Source organism: Ciconia boyciana, chromosome 1 (genome assembly GCF_034638445.1).
Source record: "Ciconia boyciana chromosome 1, ASM3463844v1, whole genome shotgun sequence".
NCBI lineage: Eukaryota > Metazoa > Chordata > Aves > Ciconiiformes > Ciconiidae > Ciconia > Ciconia boyciana.
In genome coordinates this window covers 203,357,549-203,381,331 of record NC_132934.1, presented here as the reverse complement: position 1 = coordinate 203,381,331, position 23,783 = coordinate 203,357,549, and the positions used below count along the sequence as shown (strand labels likewise).

General features: G+C 40.8%; 1 protein-coding gene across 3 annotated transcripts in view; it reads left to right on the top strand.

Moving 5' to 3' along the window:
- The first annotated feature begins 296 nt into the window (after window positions 1–296).
- Window positions 297–23,783, top strand: part of GRIA4 (glutamate ionotropic receptor AMPA type subunit 4) — a 237,321-nt gene continuing 213,834 nt past the window's right edge. For all 3 annotated transcript variants that reach the window (XM_072850628.1, XM_072850630.1, XM_072850629.1), the window contains exons 1-2: window positions 297–489; window positions 1,629–1,787. In XM_072850628.1, the coding sequence (XP_072706729.1) occupies window positions 402–489; window positions 1,629–1,787 (247 nt within the window). In that variant the 5' untranslated portion in view covers window positions 297–401. The remainder of the gene's footprint in view (window positions 490–1,628; window positions 1,788–23,783) is intronic.

The following is a 23,783-nucleotide window of genomic DNA, read 5'->3' as shown; positions in this document are numbered from 1 at the left end:
GTCCGCCCGCGCCGCGCCGCGCCGCCACTAGACGCTCCCCCCCGCCGCCAAACTCACCACCATCTTCTGCATGTGCAACATTTGCAGCCGGACAGAAACCGTTCCCCGGCGATGGAGACTGCGGGAAAAATCCGGCGCGGCGGGATGGCTTGCTGAAACGGCAGCGGCAACCGGGAGAGAGGCAGAGCGGGAGAGAATAGCAAACAAATACTAAAGCAAAACAAAAAAAAAAAAGAAAAAAAGAAAAAGAAAGGAAGGAACCTCTCTTTTTCTCCCCCTTCCTCTTTTTTTTTTTTTTTTAAATTCTTGATTTTGTTTGTAGCCACCTCGTCCTCAATGCCTCTCTGAGCAGCGCCTAGCGAGCGAGCGGGAGAAGGCGAGACAGAGAGGCAAAAGAGAAGATGAGGATAATTTGCAGACAGCTTGTCTTGTTGTTTTCTGGCTTTTGGGGACTAGCAATGGGAGCTTTTCCTAGCAGTGTGCAAATAGGTAAGCGCTGCATTGGGCTGGGTGCGCGTGTCCAGGGGTTCAGTCCTTGGCAAAGTGAGTTGGAAAGGAGGCTCGGAAGGCAGTTTGCAGATTTCTCCTCCACCACTCATCCCATTTCCCTGCCTTCACGAAAAATCCGCGTGTATCTGTGTGTGCATGCCTCTGCGTGTGTGTGTGTACGTACATATGTGCGTGCGTTCCCGTGCGGTAGGGAGGATGCTTGTCTTTTGCGGAACTCATCCCAGCGCCGGGGTGTGTAGGATCGGTGCAGGAGGAAGCGGCTCGGGGCCGATCCCCCCGGGCTGCTTCAGCCCGCTCCGGCACCCCCCGCTTTCGCCTGGCTCCCGGAGGGGTGGCGAGTTATGTGCACGGGAGGTTGCGGTAGCTGGCAGGGGTGGCGGGTAAAAGGCAGCGCTGCCCTTCTTTCCCTTCTCATAGTTGGAAAGTTTAGGATTTTGTAGGTCTCTCCGTGTAGTCCTGTGCCCCTTCCTCACCCCTTTCCCATCGCCTCCTGCTCCCCTCCTTTCGGACGTGTTTCGGATGGGACGCAGCTATCTGAATTCTTTCCAGCTCAGCTCCATCACTGCATCATCTCTCGTGGACTTGTAAAGATGCTGCTAATAAGGCTGAGCTGCTCCCTGCCTGCACATGGCTGCAGAGGAGCAAAGTTCATTATATTCCTGTTCAGTGCAGATTATCCTACACTGAGTTGGTGTTTTCCTTTTTTTTTTTTAATCCAGAAAGCATCGTTCTCCTTAATCAGCCCGCCACTTAATGTAAGAGGCTGTTGAGTAGCTGATTTACCCGTGTGTTCGGTATGAGGGAGATGGAGGCTAAACACTTTCAAAGGTCACTGTAATCATGACAAATCTGGGTATTTATGTATGAAAGGCTGGAAACCGAGAAGTCAGAAAAGAAGCATGAATGCATCAGGGAGGTTAAAATCGATTGAGGACAGTGATTTAAAGGCAGCGGTTGTGATTATGAATATGATTAGTTCCTTATCCATTAAAGTCTTAGGACTTGCCTTACTGTGCAGCTTTGGGAGAGACAGTTGCTTGATGTTACAAGATAGTAAGTAGCTTGCAAATAATTCACCCTGCTTCCTTTGCTTTTTGCTTTTTTTCTGTTTTTTGTAGGTGGTCTCTTCATCAGGAACACAGATCAGGAATATACTGCTTTTCGATTAGCAATTTTTCTTCATAACACCAGCCCCAATGCATCGGAAGCACCTTTTAATTTGGTTCCTCATGTAGACAACATTGAAACAGCTAACAGCTTCGCTGTAACAAATGCCTGTAAGTAAACATGCCATTGATCTGACCACCTTACGAGTAAATTGCCCTGGAAATAACAGGAAACCACGTTATTGTCTTGCATTGGAAATACATCAGTAAGTGTCTTCCGTATAGATACCCTTTGCAGAAGAGCAAAAGGGGCAGCAATCCTTGTTAGTTTCTAACTGGAGCAAAATCCCCTCTCCTGCCTTCTGCTGACTAACCTGATGTGACATTTACTTTAGTGTTATTACTGTAGTTTCTTGCTTCCTGGTTTCTATGGAGATGAATTTTGTTGTTGTAAAGAAAAATTATGAATGTCTCGATCAGTCCGTAAACCCCACAGTTACTCTTGTTCGCTGTTGGGTATGGCGTGCCTTGCGTGTATTTGAAAATATACGATAATATTTGTGCTCACAAATGCTTTTCTAATGGCTGGAAAGGAGATGGGGAAGCAGTGGTGTACAGGATAATATATCTGAGTTGGTTGACGCTGCAGTTGATCTGGTGATGTCACTTGAGGCAGCCCTGCTCTTATATTCTAGGTTGTAAATGTCTCTTATCATCTCGTAATGCATACATCCTGTGGATATGTCTCTATGCATCCATACATTGGTGCCAAATCACGTTAGTATCTGATCTACTTGATTTCACAGACCACCTCAACTGGAACAAATATCCTCTTCCTACTATATATTTTATACACACACACACCCTCACACACACAGATGCACATACACCATGAGAGGAAAACAGAAAAAGAAATGCCCTTACCAAATCAGGTAACATTTGCTCTTTTATTTTTTTTTTCTTTTTTAAACAGAGTATAATTAGCTGAACATCCTACATTTAGATCACCTCAGGGTCTTTAGCCTTGGTTAAAACACATGCTGGATACTGCTTAATCTCTGAAAGTAGCAAAGCATGATTTCTATTTATCTTCATGTATGTCAGGCTTATAAAAAGGAATTCATGTTATTATGTAAGACAGTGGAATATAACGTTGGCAAAGCTGAAGACTGTAGTAGCATTACTACTTTGATGTCCGTATTTCAGGATTCTGTAGGTTTTCCTCTGTGGCCTTTAAGTTTTCGAATCCCTCCTCTTCATTCAAGAGTGAATTGCCTCTGGAAGTAGATGCCCTAAGCAACATTGCTGAGCGAGTTTAAAATAGAAACATACTGGAGAAGGTCTTACTGTTCATCATGCCTTTAAAATACATACTATGTTTCTCTCCACTTTCTCACAGCCATCTCTGTGACACTTTTTAATATGTAAACATACAATGTACTGTGCAGTTCTCATGTATAATTCATTGAATGATTACTAAATTTATTTATACGAGTCTTTGGTACTCCAAGTTTCAGATGACCTTGCCACCTTATTTAACAGGAAAAGGTTCTGAGCTGCCAAAATGGCTCCATTCATTTTATGCAGGAAAGATTGATGTCCCATTAAGTGTGAATTCTATATTAAGCAATGTATTAGTTGTGTTTAGCGTGAAAATCAGTATCAAATTCCATAAAGAGAAAACATTTCAAAAGGTGCTTTGAAACTGTAAGGAATCAGATCTATGCAGGTGTAGTTCATTGAGAAAATATTACAATGCATGTCAACTTTTGCAGGCACTGATTATATATTCCATGAAGACAAATGACATAGTAGCTTTTTTAAACTTTCATTTTTAGTGAAAGAGGAGGGGACTAAAATTTTTGTATATTGAAATCGGTAATTTTAGGTGAAGTCAATTATTTTAGATTCTGCCTATGCATCCAGTTCTACCAAATAATTTCCGAGGCTATTGTTACTGTTTGGATTAAGGGTATTGCACAGTATTTCTGTTTGAGCGCTAGTGAATTAATTCTGATTTGCATAAATTTAAAATTGTCAAAAATTGAACCACTTCTCTGTGTAAGACTAACACCATAGATTCAAAAAGGGTTTGCCCAAAACTTTTCTCATTTAGACTAATTGCAGCAGATTCTTCTCTCATTCCAGCCACCTTAGGTTATGTGTACCTTGCATTGTTTTAACTGAGGAAAACCTGTCTCCTTATATTTACTGTCATTTAGAGAAATAGTGATTCATAACCTGATCCTTTTTTTTTTTAACTAAACCCAGTTTCAGTTCCAGAGAGTTTAATGACTCAGAGATGATGAATCTTTATAGTATGGGGGGAGGCAGAGAAAGAGGGGGAAAGTAAATGTATATGTTTATGTGTGTGTATGCTCATATAATTCTGTACATGTCTGTATTAAATAGGCATAATCCTACAGGCCTTATTTAGGTCTATACTTCCCACTTAAACCAACATGTATTTTTGCATTAGTCCAACTTTGTATTTATTTCACATTTTGCAGTCTTGTGCCAATAATCTGTCTGCTTCTTTTTTAAACATTTTAATACGAAGAGTATTTTTTAAACAACAAATCTTCTCCTAATTAAATGTAGGCAAACTGACTGACAACTGAATGAACATATCGCATGTCCCTTAAGCTAAATATGAGCAGAATCCTGCAAAAATCAATTGTCTGATAGCTGGAGGACACCGGTTTCCATGTGATTGAATTTGCTGGCTTGACAGAGGCTTCTAAAGCGCAGATGTGTGAGATTTTCTAACCTAATTAAAGAACCCCCACCATCAGCTCTGAATTAAGTGATTTCATGGCAATATGAAATGATAACTCTTTGCTGAACCGCTGTGAAAGAGCGACTTTGGATCTTGCTATTTGTGTAGAAATTACTCAGCACACACGTCCCCACATATACAGTACAAAAGCCTTAGAGCTGCTGGACTGAATTGAATATTCATGTGAGTTCAGGCATAAAGCTCTGAGACATGACCAGTTACCTCTATTTCTGTTTCCATTTGCTGCAGAGGTTACTTGTGAAGATTCAGGGCCTGACCCCTTTCATGTGTTAGGGACAGTAAACAGACTATTTCAAAGGATTATGGTTGGCATATTAGCAGGTAACTCACCACAACATTGGAAAAACTTGAATATTTTTTTCTTTTCACTAGATAAAAACATATGGCCAAATGTTCACTCAGGAGTACTTTTGGAACTGGAATAATTTTGTATATTCAGTTTAATATCTGTCTTCTAATAGTTATCTTACACATTTTTGTTTTCTTTAAACAGGCCCAGAACATCAGTATTTTTGTTCTAAATCGTGAATGCATATGAAACAGGTTGCTTAAGCAGGTAGACTCCTTTGTAAGTTTGCAAAATTGATCTGATCTATATCAGTTTGGAGATAGTCCTCTTTCTTTCCCCTTCCCATTTACGTGTTTTATTTAAACTCTGTTCATTTCTTTTGCACTACATACATTATTCAGAGAATCTCTCTTACTGACAGAGAGAGCTGAAATTATTGCAAAACATGAATAGTACAAGATTCTTACTCATCAGAACAGAATACACCAGAGCTGAAACATTGGACTATTGGCATACATTGGTTTGCACATTATAAGCAGGAAATTTTGCTCATGATTGGAAATCTACCTTCAGCTTGATTTCAGATATTGGAGCAATGCATTGATTTTTGGAGAGGATTATATATATTTATTCTCTAGCTGAATGCAAAATAATTTTCTCCACTCCGCACACTGTCTATATTACATTAGTATACCTCAGCAACGCAGTCAACATTAAACCTGCTTGCATACTTTTGAGAGGTAGCTCTATGATTTTACAAAGAACTATTTGCCTTTCAGCTCTTGTCTTGTGGTTAAGAATTCTTCTGTTGAAGTTTCAAAAATCCTTAATGTATAACCAGTTCTGCAGTTCTTGTACAGGATTAGTCTAAATGGGGAAGAAAAGGGATGGATCCAAGTCTTTCATCAGTGTTTCATACTAAAAGTGAAGCTTTTCCCTTTGAGTCTGTTTGACTTCATGTGTATTCTGAGATTAATATATTCCTAATAAATGTAATTTGGGGTAAATCAGACACTCCTCTTGTTTCATCTTGTGCACAATTCAGTTCTTACCAGATTTTAATCCCAGTAGATACAAAACCCCAAAAATGTAACTTTGTTTGTTACGTGCCACATGGATCAGAAGAAGAAAACCCCACTGGAATTAAAAATTTTGTATGTTGGAATAACTTTCCTCTTTTTCCAAGAGTTAATCTCTTTGACTTTTATGCCCTCCGGACTCATGTGGGGTTGATGACCTGAAATTGGAGGGCCTGATTCTGCCTGACCAGCATGAGTGCAGTTTCTGGGTGAGATCCACCGAGGTCGGAGGCAGCCCTGAGGACAGACAGGAACCTCCCTCATCACCCTGCCCTCTCTGTGAGTCTGTCTCTGGGTTTGTGCTTGCTAGTGAGGGGAGAGGCAATGTCATTTTGGAGTTAACTTTTCTGCTGAGACATCCTGAAAGCTGAGGAAATCGACTCAAATGTAGTACTGCCTTTATATTGTGACTATTTGTCATTTTACTTACAGCAGTTTCAGCTTTGATTTGCTAAGCTGTATCATAATGGGATTTTCATTAAATTTGGTTATTAATTCTTCTTTATAATTACAACTCAATTTAGCAATGGCAGTGTAACCTTAGTTTAATAATCAGTGTCATTTAAAACCATGGTGTTCTTTATTTAGAAAGTGAGGTTTCATACAGCTGAATGGTATTTTGCTATCAGTACTCCCAAAGATGCAGTTTGGAGTATATTGAGAGTTACCATAAAGTCATACCATACGGTCAGGTTTGAACTGCAAAAGCAAGTAGTGTGCCAGTTGGCTAGAAAAATGGAGCTGGATTAAATCGTACCCTTCTAAAATAGGTTCAATTACAAAAATGCATTTGAAGTGAGTGTTTTGCTTTAATACATGGAGTTTATCTTAAGCTAGACCCCAATTATTGAAAACAATTTCTCTTAAAATTTCTATTATTAGCACTTGCTGATGGAATCAAAGAATATGTCTGTACTTGGGTGTCATTTGCCGTAAGAAGGATTCTGTATATTTTTAAGATATAAGAAGATCCATATTCAAAGAGTTTCATAGCTGTAAATGTGATCTTTGTAAAATAGCTGTACAGCAGAGAGAAAATCAACCATCAATAGCTCCAATCCACCAGAGTCTGGATTTAATTTTCAAGGTTATTGTTGGGAAAATAAATGATGGGCCTTTGCTGAAATATATTCAGATTTCTTCAGTGAAAATTCAGAATGTGCTTTTCCCTGGCATGAAATAAGACTTTTGTCCTAGCATGTTGCTGGACTGGCTAAAACTGTAAACTCAAAAGCTTTATTAGAGGCTACAGAAATAATTTAATCTTCATTCAGAGGATTAATAACAAAGATTGTGTTCCTTCATTCCTCCTGCAGAAGCCAACGCAGTGCAGTACTTTGTGTAGGACAAAGCACTTTAACAAGTAAATTAAATTGATTAACTTCAGCTTTATCATTGTAATCTAAGTTTGTATGCTAGTCAAAATAGCTCATGCATTTCATTTTTAGGTCTTGATTGTTTTGAGATTTGCTTGTTCATGAGAGAGGAAGCCGTCTGCTTTGATTTCTTAACCGTTTTAGATCTTGCTATGAATTGTGCAAGTTCACGTTGTGAACAGGTGAAGTTCTTTGGGTTTAAACGTGTTGGAACAAATAGTCTTTTCTCAATGGTCTTAATCCTTAGTATATGACTGTTAAAGGGGATGAAATTTGTGCTACTGCAAAAGTGAAGAATGTCGTATGATTGCACCAGTGTAATTAAAAGGAAAAATTGGCCTCCTCTCTGGATTTCCATTCCTCTGGGCAGTTGGCTTGAGGCAAAGATTTTGGACTAGTACGGCACAAAGTCTGCTCCGGCTACTTAGGTAGGCATACCTATACCGAAGTTATGTGTTGGGACACAAAGGCAAATTAAACAATTTATTCCTGTGAAAATCAAGAATTGCTCTTCTGAATTTGTGAAAATAAATTTACTCAAGAGTACCTGACCACAGCGTCTTATTTGGAAATTTTTGTGTTGCTTTACTTTTAACCATTTTCTCAGAAGTTTTATTATCTTCCTCCATCTAGTTTGGGTTCTTACCTAACTTTTTACAATTTTTTTTTTAATTTATTTTAAAGATCTTACTGGCTTTTAGCAATGGTGGTATGGATTCAATTGTTTGTTGAAAACAAACAAACAATTGTTTGAAAACAAATAATGGGTTGAAACCCATTCAATTATGGGTTGAGTACTCTTAAAAATTCTGTATCAGCGATGTCTGTTTTCAGGCACCCAAGTTCAAATAGAAAGGTTATCTTACATTTTGGCACTCAGAGATGTTCTAGTATTTTCCAGAGTACTCAGCAGCACCTGTCTTCCCAGTGGGAACTGCTCATTGCTGAGCACTTTGGAAGATGTGTCCTTACCTGTGTGGTAACACATGGGTCAGCCGTCTTGCCTCAGTAGTGTTACCTCCTTGTGAGAACTCTGTTTCTTCCCTGTTATTTTTCCCGTAGTCTGATGAAGCATCTGCCTGACTTGTTCAAATAATTGCAGCTGTTTGTTGGGTTTCTTGTTCTTTATGGTAAGAAGATGGAACCAGAGTGTTACATACCCATCACCTTTGTCTTGGCAATGCACTGTAAAGACCCAGCCCATCCTTCCTCTTCACCAGTTTCCTCAGAAGCTGATTATAGATAAGCTTTATGTTGGACTCAAGGGGGAATAACTGGATACTTATTAACAAGCTACTTGTTCTTGCTGGGTTTTGGCCAGTTATGCTAACATTAACAAATTCCAGTTCAAATACTGGCCCTTGTCCTGCAGTGCTTTCCCCAGGCAGAGCTGTCTGTGATTTAAATAGGGGCACTACCTGAGCAGGGATTGCAGACTGGAGCCCATTATAATGAAGGAATAGTAGGAATCAGCTTTTTTTCAGGGTGAACGGGTTCTCGTTCTTTCATCTGATAGCTTGAATTTTTAAAAGTATTAAATTGCTTAACTCCTGTTATTTTTTAAAAAGCCATATGTTTAGAAATTGGACCCTGGTACATAATTGCCTATTTTAAAAGAATGTCATTTAGGCTATTGTTTTCTTGTGTTCCACAGGCTATTTAGGTGGTATATTTATATGCAGCCATTGCTCCTGAAAAATGCAGTCTTGTGCAGTACCTTTCTATATTCTAAAGTCATGGACAACATGAGCGTGACTGCAGGTTTTTTTTTCTGTAAATACAAATAGAGCACAAGAGAAACAAAAAGCACTTAAACTTTTCACCAGCTTATTAGATTCTTTGAGGGGAAAGGCTTTAAACACATTTTGAAGGCTGATACTAAAATATATCAGCTTTTAACTATTCATAATAGTTCCTCTGTTTGGCACTTGCAGACCCACTGTGAGGTAGATTCTGTGCCATTTCTGCATGCACGCTCTTGCAGTTGCTTTTATGGTGTATTTGCATTGTACTGTCTTAAACCCATAAAATTTGAACTTCATTTTTATTTGCACATCACCTTTTCATACAATTCAGGTATGCCCAATGAATATCCATCAAATAGGTGTTTTAGGAAAGTTCACAGGTAGTGAGAGTTAATTGGTGAAAAGAATTGAGGCTTTTATGCTTTGTTTGCCTCAGTTTTCAAATCCATTTCTAAATGGATATGGAATTTACATTTTCACATTGTGGTGCAAAAGGTGATGTATATGTTAGTATTAGAAATTATTATACAAAATAATTAGGAATTATTGTACAAAATATTCTGGTTTTGTTAATTTCTTTCACAGTTATGTGTTATGCTTCATTTCCTTTTGTTAAAGATTTCACTGATACCACATGGCAGGTTTTTTTCAGTGTCAGGGTCAGATCTCTTTCCTCAGTGGATAAAATGATTCATGTAATACATATTCAAGGTAGAGGCAGGGGAAAGAGAGGAAATTCTTGTAGAGCAAAGAGAGTACAAAATGTAGCGTATTATTTGTCTGCAAAAGCTTCCTGTTCTGCTTTAATATTCCTGATGTACAGTAGTAGTATTTCACGCTACTAGTTAATGTGAGATATGGGTCTGGATGGTGCTGTGTTCAGGTCTGGAAAACATTGAGTATAGGTGAAGAACATTTTATCAAGCACAGATACATTCTTGTAAAATTCAAAAGTAAAAAGCTATGATATTAAAAAAAAAAGCGCATGCACATCAGTACACTTAGCCCTTTGTTTCCTCCCCTAAGCTGATAGGGGAAAAAGGAACAAGGCTTTACAGACCCACAGTCTCAGCAGAGTCATGTAGGACCTTGTATTAGTGATTTCCCCCAGGTTTTCTGCATGGATCTGTCCTGGAGAGGCTTGCTAATAAAGGCCTCCAGGCTTGGTCATTTCCATCTGTTTAAACTAAGAAGAGTGTTTAAGAATGGACTTTTCAAGAACACTGCAGCTGGGAGGATTATTTCCTTTGAAAAATCAATATTCACGTGCTCTTGGCTGACTCAGGAGTTTTTCTCAGTTCTACTCCAAGTAGAAAGCACAAGCCAGGTAAGAAGCTGGCTCTTGGGGCTGTTTGCACACCCTGTTAACACTGTGTCTGTATCTAGCTGTTTGTGCAGCCTTCAGTTGAGAGCTGGTCAGGGTTTTTTTTTTCTCAGGTCCTTTTTTTTTAAATCAGTATCCTTGTTCAGTGCTTCTCTTGGGTGGTAAAAGCAATGGGGTAATATTCAAGTGATACATTATTATATAGATAAGAATTGGAGTTGCTGTCTGGAGCATAAGCAAATGTCCAAGGAAAAGAGTGTAAGAGGACACTGGTGTATTGGGAGGACATACGTCTGCATCTGTTGCAGGATTCCATATGCCCCATGAAAGTGTGTGGCTGGCAGGTCAGGAGTAGTGCCATATGGAAGTGATCCAAGTTACAAGTCATTTCAGATGATATAGAAAAGATGTGAAAGCAGTCTGGGGGATGAAATGTTGTCTGATGGCTATGAACATCAGTGCTTCAAAGAAGAAAAAGTAAAGGTCACCAAAATAAATGGGGGAGTGGATAGCATGTAGTAGTGTTCACAGGTTATTGTGTTCTAAGGCTAGATGCGATCATTTTGATCACCCAGTCTGACCAATGGGATGCTAGTCAGCCAACCTCAATTAATTTCTTTATGCAAGCCATAATTTTTTTCCAAATAAATCCAGTGTTGAATTAAAGACTGAAAGAATCACAGGTCAATTGTCATGTCATCAACACATCATTTCGACATACCACCCACTGTGTTTATCTGTGTTGAGTGTAGGAGTCATACAGAGTAGGCAAGCAGAAAAAAATTTGCCTACTGCGTTTGTTGTTGGTCTTTAATTTAGAGAGATACCACAATCAGCATGATTTGCATCCAGTCGTCACAGTTGTGCAGCTCCCAGAGTCCCCGGGGTTTGTTCTGGCTGGTTGGTACTGTGTCTTGCCTGCGCAGAGGGGCAGTGTGGGACATCCTTAGTAGCAAGGCTTATGCTATGGCACGACATGTAAGGACTTACTGGGGCCTTTTTCAAGTTCCCTTGAAAAATACTTCCAGTGGACACAAATGGTGGGTTTTTTTCCTTTCCTAAGAAAGAACATCTCCTAACCCACAGCAGGGAGTATGGCTTGAAGCAATAGTAATATAAGCTTGGGAAACATGTTCAAAGACCATTAAGTATGTTTTTGCTAACAAATGTACGCTAATCCCCGTTATTTGTATTCACAGACTCATCTACTTACAAATACAACTTAATGGTCATGTATGTTACACATATTTCACTTTCTATGAGCCACAGAGGATGTGAATCTATTACTGCTTTCACCTGGAGGGTTTGGGCTGTTAGCTGAAGATACCAAGAGTTATGAATTTAGCTTTGGAAGTCCCTGGTTTCATCTGCTTTGTGTGTCAGAGGAGATGGCAGCCTGAACACAAATATGATGATGAATGAGGTTTAATGCACAGGAATATTTGCAGAAAGCAAAAGCCTGAAAAAAGGAATACAAGAAGTGCTCCCATAGCTGTCTTTGATGATCCGTTGCACTATTCTGAATAGCTAACATATATGGAAAGAGGAAAAAAAAGACAAACTTTTTATTTTCTTATACCGTAAGTCATTAAAATGGGGAGAAATAATAACACAAGACCTCAGCAATTAATTATGTTATACTAATAGCTGTACTTGCAGCCTCCTGTTTACTACTGCTCCATCCATTAAATGGTTTGCTTAAATGATTTATTATACAGTTATTATTAAAATCAGCTGGAAAATGACAAGGTGTTTTTAGATAACTAACTCAGAAAAAGAACAAGCACAGTTAATACAAATGCATGTGTGCAGTGTATAACTGGCGAGGTTCGGCCAGGTGTTGTGTGCGATGATTTGGAGCCCAGGCAGGAGGTGGGTCTGCCCCGGTTCTTCGGGGACCCTCGCAGACTCAGAAGCGACAGGCTGCCTGGAGTAAGGAGTCAAACGAGTTTGAGACCTCGTGCCTGAAGTTTGTGTTCACCCTCTGTTCACCCTCAGTTGGGTGGGAGAAGGGGTTTGAGATAGAGCAGGAGCTGTGTATTTAGGAAACAGCATTATTCAAAGTTGAGGAAGGAGGTTTCTGAGAGTGGAGGAAGGACTGATGTGCAGCACTGCTCGCTGCATGGGGAATTTTCTGCTTCTGAAGACAGAGCAGGAATGTGTGACTGGTGCTTGTGAATTAGGGATTATAGCTGGTGTGTGCTGACGTGACTTTGAAAAACTTTAAGGTGGATATGTGGTTGTATAAGCTGAAAGCTTAGTACAGAGGGGGAAGTAATGACTAGCCCACATGTCCAATGGAGTACAGTACGAGTTAATAGACATGAAAGAACATAAGACTAAAAAATACTGTTCAAAGAGACAGGGAAAATTCTGTTCTCTTCAATCTGCCATCCTCCTCTTCCTCCCTGCTGTTTACTGTAAAGTGCCCCAGCTTTTAGTGACGAAATGGGAACAGTCTACAAGAAGCACCACCAGTGGAAGCCATGGACACGGTGCTTCCCGAGCTCTGTGGTGCTGGAGAAGTGCCCCTGCACTGGAGGCAGCAGCTGGTGTCCCGGGGACTGAGTCACCCCTCTTCTAACTGCCCCACTCCTAGGGACGAGCCGCTGTGGCTTCTGGGTTTGGCACGTGTTATTAGCTCCTGTAATGCATTGATTGCAGGTAGCCATCAGCTTAACTACTGCAGCGAAAGGAAGGAAAGGGACAGAGCATAAAACGTGTTTCTTGGTTATGAACAGAAAAGAAATTACGTCCTTACACAACCTCAGAAAAACCATGCCTGTTTCCATCTCTGTCTTACTCCCCCCAGCCTGCCTTAGACTCCACCATGGTCAATACTTTAATATTTTAAGGGAGTGAATGGAAAGAGGGAGTGGTGGTGGTGTACCACAAAAGACAGTTTATACAGATGAATTGGATTGCTTTCCTCCATTCTTCTCTGGGTCTCTGACAGATGTTGAAGGACTCCTGTATTTTTATTTCCTGATGAAAGCCCCAGAAAGCCCATCATTCTTTCAGTTACTGTTTATGATGGGAATCGTTTTGCACTTCAGTACAGCTGGCAGGCACCAGAGCTTCACACCTTAATCACATTTTCTTTGTCAGCCTTTCACATACTATGCTAAATGGGAGACTAGCAGAAAATCCTTTGAGCAATTACAATAATAGGATAATAATAATTATTGCAGTTCCCTGCACTTACATAGTGTCTGTGAGATTAAAATGAGATCCAGCATAACGTTACCCTTTTGAAAAGGTGTGGATATCCCCTGCCAGCAGCATCACCTTGAGAAACTGTTCTCCATGGCCTCAGCTTCTTGCTCCCTTAACTTTGGTGTGGTCAAGCAGGGCTGCACTGCCACCTTCCTATTCATGTCTGTGAGCAATTGACTGCACAAAGTCATTAAAGAGAATATGAATGAGGGGAGTCAGCAGCATGAAGGTTTTTTCCTGTGTGTGCCTATAAAAGACAGGAGAACGTTAAAGGGTAAAGTCTCCCCAGTTCAGAGGGAGCATGCTTACATAAGGCACTTTCCTTTCTTGGCTGCACATCATGTAGATATTAGGAGCATTAGTGAGAGTTAAATGTGTACAACCAAAAATGTAACACACGGGTGTAGCTTTAAGCCTGTTGGTTTCTTAAGATGTGCATTAAGATAATGCACTACCTTCCTATCTGGTCCTGCCTGTGAAAATATTTTCTGCAAACTTGGATTATTGGTTACAGCAAGTTAGCAGTTTCTATCTACTGAAATAAAATCCTTTGGGGCCTTTTCCTGGCCCAAAAAAAGGGCTCCACACTTAATTAAAATTATGAAGTTCAACGTCAATCTTTCAAAACATTGTACCTATTGTTAGTGCTGTGATGATGATAAGTTCCTTAAGGATGTGTGTGACCATAATAAGCTGGTGCCATAGTTTTTTCACCAAGACAAAAATAGAAAAGTGATTTAAAATCCTAGATTTTTTTTTTTAGTGGTGCAGCCTGTAACTTTCCATGTTAAGAATACAGAACAGCTCCAGCTTTTAGTGGGAGCCTGCCCCTTTTTCTCACCTCTCTCAGTAGGTCCAAACAGAGATGGAAGCATCCAAAATCTGTCAGAAGACAGGAACACAGCAGACTATCTCTCTGCATCTGTGGCATGAGTGACTGAAAAAGCTGTGTTTGTCACCTAAATTAAGTGATGTGGCCATCCTGATGCTTGACTTCAAGACATGTAGCTCAGACTTCCTAAAATCCAGGATGTGCCATAATTCTTTGTCCCTCTACAGCCAGTTGTAACCCAAAGTAGACCTCCGTGGAGAGCAGCCTGGATGTGGCCATTCCCAGTCTCACACTGGCTGAAATGCCTTTTATTGTCAGCCAGCCATTCCTCATTGTACGAGAAGGCAGACGTCAGAGGTTATACTGTAATACTTCTCACTCTCTTCTGTGGTCATCTTGACCAAGCAGAAGACGCTTTGGTCCCTGATGTCTGTTTGAGTCCAGTCCCCCGGAAGTGGTAACACCTGCCAGTGCTCCCAAAGGGTTGCACAGAGGTTTGCTGGAATATCTTATGTTTCAGCCACTCCACCATCTACCTTGGTAATTCCAACTCTGTTTGGCTGTGCTGAGGACATGAGGAGAGAAGAGATGATGGCTGGCAACCCTGGACTTCCTGGGGCCTTTTTCTCCTGCACCTACACCCCACCCAGCAGAGCCTCTACCCAGGGAGGGCACTGATCGCTGCTCCCTTTTGCCAAGTGAGCAGAACTACACAGGGAGCAAAACAAGGGTGAGACTTGCGTTCTTCTCCTCCGGGGCCTTCTGTACATATTTATGGCTTATGTCTGCGTTGTGGCTTTGTCGCACATCTCTGCAAGGGAATTTGAGCAACAGATTTTCTCTGAAGCTCAAACTGTTTGTTTTCCTAGGATTGTTACTTGCCTCTCAAATTATGCACTTGATAGACAGTGTTCGCCTTGTGTTTGAGGTTTGGGATGATAGGGACAGTCATTGAGGCTACACTGCAGCATTTTGGAATGGTATCAGGTTGAGTTGAAGAGGCAGACACATGTAAAAACATCTTATTTGGTTTCTTCTACGTGTATGTAGAGAAACTTTTACAAAACACTTAAATACCCTTAAAACTCTTCTTTTGGCTTTATGTTAGACAATTGTAAACATTTAGGAGACACTTGCCAGGAAGAGATTTTAGGAGTGATGGATTGCACATCCAGGGATGGCAAATCCCAATACTATATTGGAAGCATGCATGGGAGTTAATTTACTTGAATCAAGTTGTTCATTTTTGGTTGAAATTGTTGCCCAGAAGTCTGCATAAATGTGTATAGCTAACTGAGAGCTGTCCCTCTGAACAAGCATTTCTATACTTCTTTCAGCTAATTCAATGATCGAAATACTAAAGCTAGCACTCTGACAGCTTTTGGATTTATGACAGTCCCTGAAGGACTTTGACTTACAGTTATTCATATAGGTAGTTTTTTAAATTTATGACAGAAATAATAACTCTGTGGTAATATTCATCCTATTGCTTATTTAGAGCACCAAGTGTGAAAATAAAAAAAGAGCAGCTGGAAATTCCCAGGGCAAAGCTTTGGCTCCGTGTTCTGCTGTACCTCACAGAGACTTTAGAAGCCAGAAACATTTTGAAGACTTTAGAAAATTTTCAGAGTTTGCAGAGATGTAAAACCAAAGTGCAATTTGGCCCGGAGCAGCAACTACTATATTTAAATGTATTTTAGATGCTCTGCTTCTCTCTTTCCACTTAATTATTGTTTTCCACTGTTCAGGGATGTGCACGTGCACTGTAGAAGCGTTTAGCAGGTCATCTCTGTCCCACTCCGCATCCTCACAGGACGGTGGTGATCTTCAGCGGTTTGTTCTGCCCCTCTTGCTGCTCTGTCGTCGTCCACGTTACTGCCCAGAGTGCGCTCTGGATCTCGAGAGGTTACAGCAGATCTCAGGGGTCTAGGCAGTAATGAGGGCATCCTGGAAGAACAAGAACGGGCAGCAGGAGATGAATGGAGTCAAGTCTCAGTGAAATGCCCAATGTGGTGTTGCCCTTGCCTTCTCCCTTCCCTCTCCGGTCACCACATCCACCAAGCTTTATGAAGGGAATCTGCCAACAGCACTGTTTAATCAGAATTGATATCAGGGATGATTTACTTTTATATTTTTTTCGGTCATACCTGCGATCTGTGTTTTCCATGTTCCTATGATTATCTATTGGAAGTATGATATCTTCCGGTACCCAGCAAGGGGGAGGAGATGGGGAATGCAGGTGGGCAAGGAGATACAGTATTTCCTGAGAAGAAGTGGGAGATGAAAACCAGGTCTCTTCTGCACTCATCCTTAGGGAGAACAGAAAGAAGAGCCTTTCCTCAGGCTGAGGTCATGTTTTCACTGAAACAATGTGAAAGTTAAGCTTTTCTATCTTAAGGACTAAGAAACTAAGTTTGGTATAAACCTATGACACCAAAGGGCTTTCTCATAAGGGGAAAGGCTGCCATAGTAAATGGTTTAATTTGTGACAAAGGCAATCTTTGTTCCGATAGACAAACTGTGACTTGAAGGAAAGCCCTTCTGTAGTGGGGGATTATTGTCCTTCTTACATTCATGTCTCTGTAAGAAGAGCGTTAGTGATGTGATTGGGTGTGAGCAAGATGAACGGTTTTCAGATATGCCTGGGATGATCGCCTTGCCTTGTTGTTGGGGTTTTTTTTTTGTTTGTTTTGTTTTCTCTCACATTCAAAACCAAGAACCAAGAATCTCCCGTGTAAATCTTACAAATCTTTAAAAAATATTAAAACTCCAAAGTGGGTGAACGTGGGCAAAGCTGGTACTTTCCGTTTCAGGGAGGCACACCAGGGTGGGTGTTGTGTTGGATTAATGCTGTTTCACAGGTCATTAACGACCTGCGGAGCTGCTGCTGCCTCGCCGCCACCCTGAGACGTGGCAGTGCTCCCACGCAGGGCTTGTGGCACCCCTTGCTGTGGGGTGCCAGTGTCCCTGCTGCCGCTGTCCCAGCCCAGCCTGGCCTCCGGAAGGGGCTTGCATGCACCTGGCTAACAGACAGGGCGCGTTTTAGGATGGGGATGGGGTTAAGCTGTAGGCTTGTACTGAAGAAGCCATGGGGGCCTGCAGCTATTCCAGAATATTGGAGCAAACCTGCATTAAGCTCCAGCACGTGCCGTTGCTGCCCGTGCTGAGCAGTGCCCACCTCCGTGACTGACTGCAGGGGGCTGGGGTCCGGACAAGGAGCTGCCAGGTGCCTGCCCACCCGTGTCCTCGCAGGGGAGGGGGACGGGCAGCGGGGCTGGAGAGGGCATCAGCTGTTCTTCCATAGAGGTAGGAGCCTATAAACACTGATTAGCAGCCTCAGGCTTACTGCAGCGAGTACTGTCATTAAAAGCTCAATTGCAACCCTTAAGGTGAATGTAAGTGACTCCAAAAATAGTTGATTGCAGAGGGAAACTTTTAGACCTTTTAATAAGCAAAATAGCTAGTGCTTGTTCGTATGCCTTGAAATTATGTGGGTTTTTTTCTTGCTCTTTAGGGTTAATACACTGTGATTGTGTTGTAAGAGCATGTCTGCTAAGTGTTTCTAGCAAGACTTCTTGAAATGCTGCCAGAAGACCTGGAGAGCTGCATACCTTGCTTTTAACACAGAGCGACAGCTTTGCATCACACATTGTGCCACTGCATAGCCAGGACTGTAAATACCAAATTTTAATTATCAAGTATATTTATAATTCATTAGTGGGAGGTAGACAAATAGACTGGTCTGGCTTTGCAGTGCAAGAAAGATAAATGGAAGATGGTGCGTAGATAATAGATGCTGGGGTAGAACGTGTGGGATTTTTCTTTCCTCCATTTTGCCTTGCTGCAGCTATTTTGCTTGAACTCTCAAAGTTGTTCCAGGAAGAGGGGCTAGAAATAGGGCAAATGTACATCCATCACAAGTGTTCAGAATTCCGAAACTGAGCTTTCAGTACAACGTGAACTGCTGAACACAAAACCTAGAGGAGCAGCCGTACTGTTTTGTTATATTCTGTGCCAAATATTTAGCTATTGAACAGAACCCATTTAGCTTTGGATATATTGAATAAGATATTTCTTAACCATGTCCTTTCCAGTTGTTCTTGAATATATAAGTTTAATGGACTTGATGATAAATATTCCAGGAACTGCTTATCAGTTTGGGTGGTGTGATAGATGATATATCATGGATTTAATGACATAAAACCATATTTAAGTAATGAACTTTTCACAGCCTTTCTCTTGTAGACCTATAGTCATCTACTTCAACAGTTATTTTTAAGGCTAAATTAAAAGTAGCATGCGAGAAACATAATGTATATGCAATGTATCACGTACTCAGCTGTAACTTGAGCCTAGATAGCAGAGTACACTATTGCTTAACCATCAGGCTGGCTCCAGAGGAGTAATTAGCTATAAGAAAATGATGAGTACCTAATTTTATATCATTAGAGATAATTATTATAACTGGGAATGCTTTTAACCTGAAGGTGAATAAATGGCACCTGTGCAATATATATGTCCATAGTTTGAAATAATTTAAATGAAAGATGTAATGGGGGATAGAAAATGGAAATTCTCAGTTTGTTCATAACATCCTTTTTTCTTATGGAGGTGTCTTCCAACACTTGTGATGAAAATGGCATTTAATACTAGTTGTGTGTAGGCTTAGTGGCAGATATGTGTTATGTGCTCCTAAATGCGGTGGTTCTTTGACTGTCTGGACCAGGGCTTGGCCAGGAGCCTCCTTGGCCCACACCAGCTCCCACTCCTGGGTGCTGGGAGGGCCTGGGGGAGCACAAACCTCTGTGGGGGAGCTTAAAAAGCCCCCAGGTCCACTGACTTATTGTAGTCACTCTGTGTTATGCACTGTAGTTGGGAACATAATTCATGGGTGGGAAGGGGGCATTTTTGAATGGAAAAGGTTCTTGTCATTTTAAAAAGTCCAAAACGTCAAGGGTATGAGATACCTCATTCCCAGTTGGAAGCTGGACACCCCATTGCCTACTGTGAAAGCAGCTGCTTATAAAATGACGTTCAGAAGCATTGCTGAGTCTTTTCTTCACAGCTGATATTTTTCCCCAAATGGGGGGGAGCTTTTGGCTTCCTTAGTGTCTTTCACCTGGGGATTTCAGAGGTGTTTGTATTATCCATTAACTAAGTTTCTGAATGTTTCACGATTTATGTTGAATATGAAGAGATTGTTTCACTTGCTGCTCAGACGCATTTGCTTTCTATGTGCGGTAACGGGTCAGGAGAGCTGAGCGGAGCAGAGACTGGAGGAAGGCTGGTGTCGCCCACCGCGGGTGGTCTGTGCAGGTGGGCTGAAAGGGAAGATCTCTAATTCTTAACACCAGGCAAAGTTCAGCAGTTGGAGGCCATGAGGAGAGCTCCCCATCGCTGCTGCCGTGACAACAGAAGCGATCTGGGCTGTTTTCTACCGATCAGGCATTTGGGGCCTGATTTCCAGCAGTGGTGTGCTGAGGACACCCACTGCTCCAGCAGCGGGTAAGCTAATGGGAGATACTGTTGCTCACTTTTCTAAAAAATAGGACTAGATTTTTCTCCTGATTGAGTCCCCGTATGTCAAAAGCAGTTTATTTTGTCTGGATAAAAAAGTCAGAAGGGTTTCTGCTGGAGCACATATGTGGGTTCACCCAATTACAGAATCAGTAATTATGTGAAGTGATTTTAACCATCAACTTCTGTTTCAATTTTAGTTTGTAAAATGAATAGAATCAACCAAAACCCCCTTCTTTTGTAGTTTCTAGGACAGCTGGAAATTTCAGAAAGATTAAATGCCCAGCTATATATGCTGTATGTGCAATAGCATCTCCTAGGTACATACGTGTGGCAAAATGACTCTAGGTCCAGTTTCTGACAGTTTGATCATCTATGTGCCAAAGACAGAAATTTCATTTTATCTAGATGTTCTCACCAGCAACAATCTTTTATTTTAATAACTGAAAATACACAAGAAGTTGAAGAAAAGGAAATCAATGGTATAAACTATTCAGTGCCAATAATTATTTCAGGGCATGTTCCTGCTCCCCATTTCTGAGAGTTTTAGGAGGCACTTTTATACTTCAGAAATAAATTATCCACTATCAATGAAAAGTAAATGCACTGGACAGCCAAGCTACAAGTGAAAATAATCATCGCTATATGATCCATCTGATGTGCATTTAGCGATTCTGCTTTAAAAACAGGGTACAGATAGTATTGTTCTTCAAGGCCCATCTCAGAGAAAATTTGTTTTCTTGCTTTTTCACAAAAAGCTATTTAAGTCAGAGTCATTGCAATTACGTGTACGCGTAAAGTTAAGCATACTTCTAAATGCTTAGCTGCACAAGGCATTCAAAGCATTTCAGTGTTCTTCAGGCCAAAGCACAAATATTTTACAGATGGGGAAAGAAAAGTGAAATGTTTGCTTGAGGCCAAGGAACCAGCTACCAGCAGGATTGGAAGGAACTAAATTCCCTGACTAGCTTCTTGACAGCCAGAGCACAATTTGAGAACCATTTACATATTTAGATACAGGTGTAAGAAACTTCATGATGGTTGTGTTTTATGGTTGTCTTTATTCTCTGGAAATGCTCTGTCTGAAAAATGGGGATTTTTTTAAAGAGCAAATAAACTATTACATGACAATCTATTACTAGTATAAAAATAAATAGAAATTTATGCATATTTTCTTGGTTTTGTCTTATAGTGTTGTCATGAACAAGTTTATAGCCTTAGCAATATGTTTCATTTTCCCTAGTACCATTAAAGCTGTCATTTAATTTTAGTGTGTGGTGTACAATTGCTTGTTGGCTTACTATCGAGTTTAAGACGGTATATTCCTGGAGCATGGAGTACACTTTTTTCCCAGTAAAATTAATTCCCTGGTTGTAAAGGACAAGAACAGTTGCTAAGCTATTGTTTTACCATTCTGTTTTTAATTTTTGTTTTAGTAATTTATTAAATATGTAGTGTAAGCTTCTCACACATTAATCTTTGCCTGAAAAAAAATTCTGAAAATAAGTCCTCTGTTTGTTGTTGGGCTGTTGTTTAAGGAAAATGTATATACATGCTGACTTTTTAATAACAATTGACGTATGGAAACAATTGCTCCCAGAGAGTGGGATGAACTTTCAAAGTTTTAGAGATAATGGTGTAAATTAATTTATTTCATATATTTTTACTGCATTTCCCCAATGTTTGTATGCAACAGATTCAAAACAAACAAGCAGATGTGGTTTTTGCATGACAAGTGGTAGACCTATGGGACTCTTTTCTGAAGAAAACTGGTGATGCAAAAAGTTTGCATGGATTCAAGGCCAGATTAGCTGTGCACTGGGGGAGGAGATCCATGAGGCCAAACCACTTGGAAACACCCAGGAGCTGTGAATAGTTGAGTGCTGGGAGAACATTCAGGGGAAATACTCACTTCTAGCCACTACTGGAGATAGGTGGACCCTTTGCCTGAGGCAAAATTACCATTCTTATTTTGGGGGATATTTCCAATCCCCTTATGATTGTAGACTCTTTATGTAATACTGTGCTAACATAAGAACAGCCTGGACATGATGGCAGACCAACATCTTTGGACTGGTGAGACTTACCCCCGAGTGTGGTTTCCTGGAAGCGGGGACCATGCTGTTGAGCATCAGCCTCGTGCAGTTGTAGGTGATGGCACAAGATGCAAAGACCAGAGAGGCTCAGACCCAGTGAAGCAATTATGTGTTCAATGCACACGCTAGCACTAACGAAAGCCTCACAGGTATTTCCAGAGGAGAATGTACCCTTTCTACTCATAAACATCAAAGGATCTGTAGGGTTACTGATTAGGAACTGCCGCATTTTTTACTTAAGGAAGGCATGGGTAATTAATGATTTTGCGTTCTGATTAGAAAATTAACATTGCTAATGCTGTTACTAGATAACTGAATTTTGGTATTGTAAAAGCCTTTTGAAATGCAATTTGCGAGAGCATATATCAGATTAAAGTGGATTGATTATGGGAGTTTTGAAGTTGTTGATTTCTTTGAGAGCTCTGTTAACGAAGCATTATATTGTAACAGAACCCATTAATAGCACTGTTCTACTTAGCTAACAGCCCATTACCCTCAATAGGTAATAAAGTACATATGCAAGACGCCATAGCAGGCAGGGTAGGACAGGGTACTCCAATAAGTCCACTGTAGATCTCAGGGTACAGTCTAATTTTGCCGTGTTGTGGGGTCTTGTTTTCACTGTCAACTTGGGCTGATAATACTGAGTCCCACAGATTGCTGTCGTGAAGTGAGACCATGGTTTTGCATTGTCTATTAACATCGGTGGACTGCTGTGAGAATACCACATGGCAGGATGGTGCAGTGATAATATTCCCTCTATTCAAGGACCTAGTGAAAAGAACTGACACACTGGGACATGCGCTGTGACCCTCCTAAAGTGGCAATGAGATAATAACCTGAATATAGTTTTCCTCAGTTTCTTTTGGGCAAGGTACTTTTCTCCCTAGAGGCCAAAGCAACTGCGTTGTACTCTGGGGTACCATGCAAGAAATGAAAAATGTGCATTAAGTATTAAAATGAGGAATCCAGCCTTAAAACTCGTAGTAACTAAAGACTTTGGCTGCATACCAGAAGTTCTTTTCAATTCTTTTACAAACTTCCCTGCTTTGAATCTTGGCCAAAGCCCTGTCATCCTATATATTCAGAACTTTGGAGAGAGAAAGCCTTGGCGTCTCATTTCTGAATGCTAGTGCAGCATCTGTGGAGTTCTTTGCCACCTTCCCATACATTACTCTAATGGTCCCATTGAAGGCAATGGGCAATGGCAAGGTACAACTCAAGAATGTCATCCAAAGTCCAGTGGTGCGTAGATATGACAAAGAGTTATTTTTCATCTTCTGAGATTTTTGATAATAGTGATGATGCAGGAAAAGATATTTGCACAGCTGGCAGTTGAAACTGCACTTTTTGAGGTCAGGAAGATAGGAGGTCAGAAAATAATAAAACCCATGGTGCTATCTGTTGATACTTTTTGCAGTAAAATTGCCCTTAATGCAGATCTTTCCCAGTCCACAGTTACCTACCATGGCTGTCTGGGAGCCCTGAAAAAGAAGCAGTCTGCAGAGGAAACAACTAATAGGGGAAATACATTATACTACAGGTTTTTTGCTGTCCTGGCATGCATGGTCTGCTTCCTTATGCTTAGGAGATAACACAACATTTTTTATTTTATTCAGTGAGGAGATTTTTGGGGGTGGCAGGAAGATTAGGGATGTGAGAAATTATGTACTTTCTGGAGGTTTCTATTTATTTACTTGCCCTAAGCATCCCTGCGTGATCTTGACTGTAAAAGGTAAAATCTAGGCTCAGTAGAGGTTAATAGGGCTGAGCGCAATAACCCAAGTAAACCTAAAAGCACCTGTCAAAGACTGATAAGAGTGTAGGTCTGTCAGCTGCCCTTATTGAAAGAATCTGCATTTCTGTGTTTCCGGAATTGTGTCAGCCCAATTT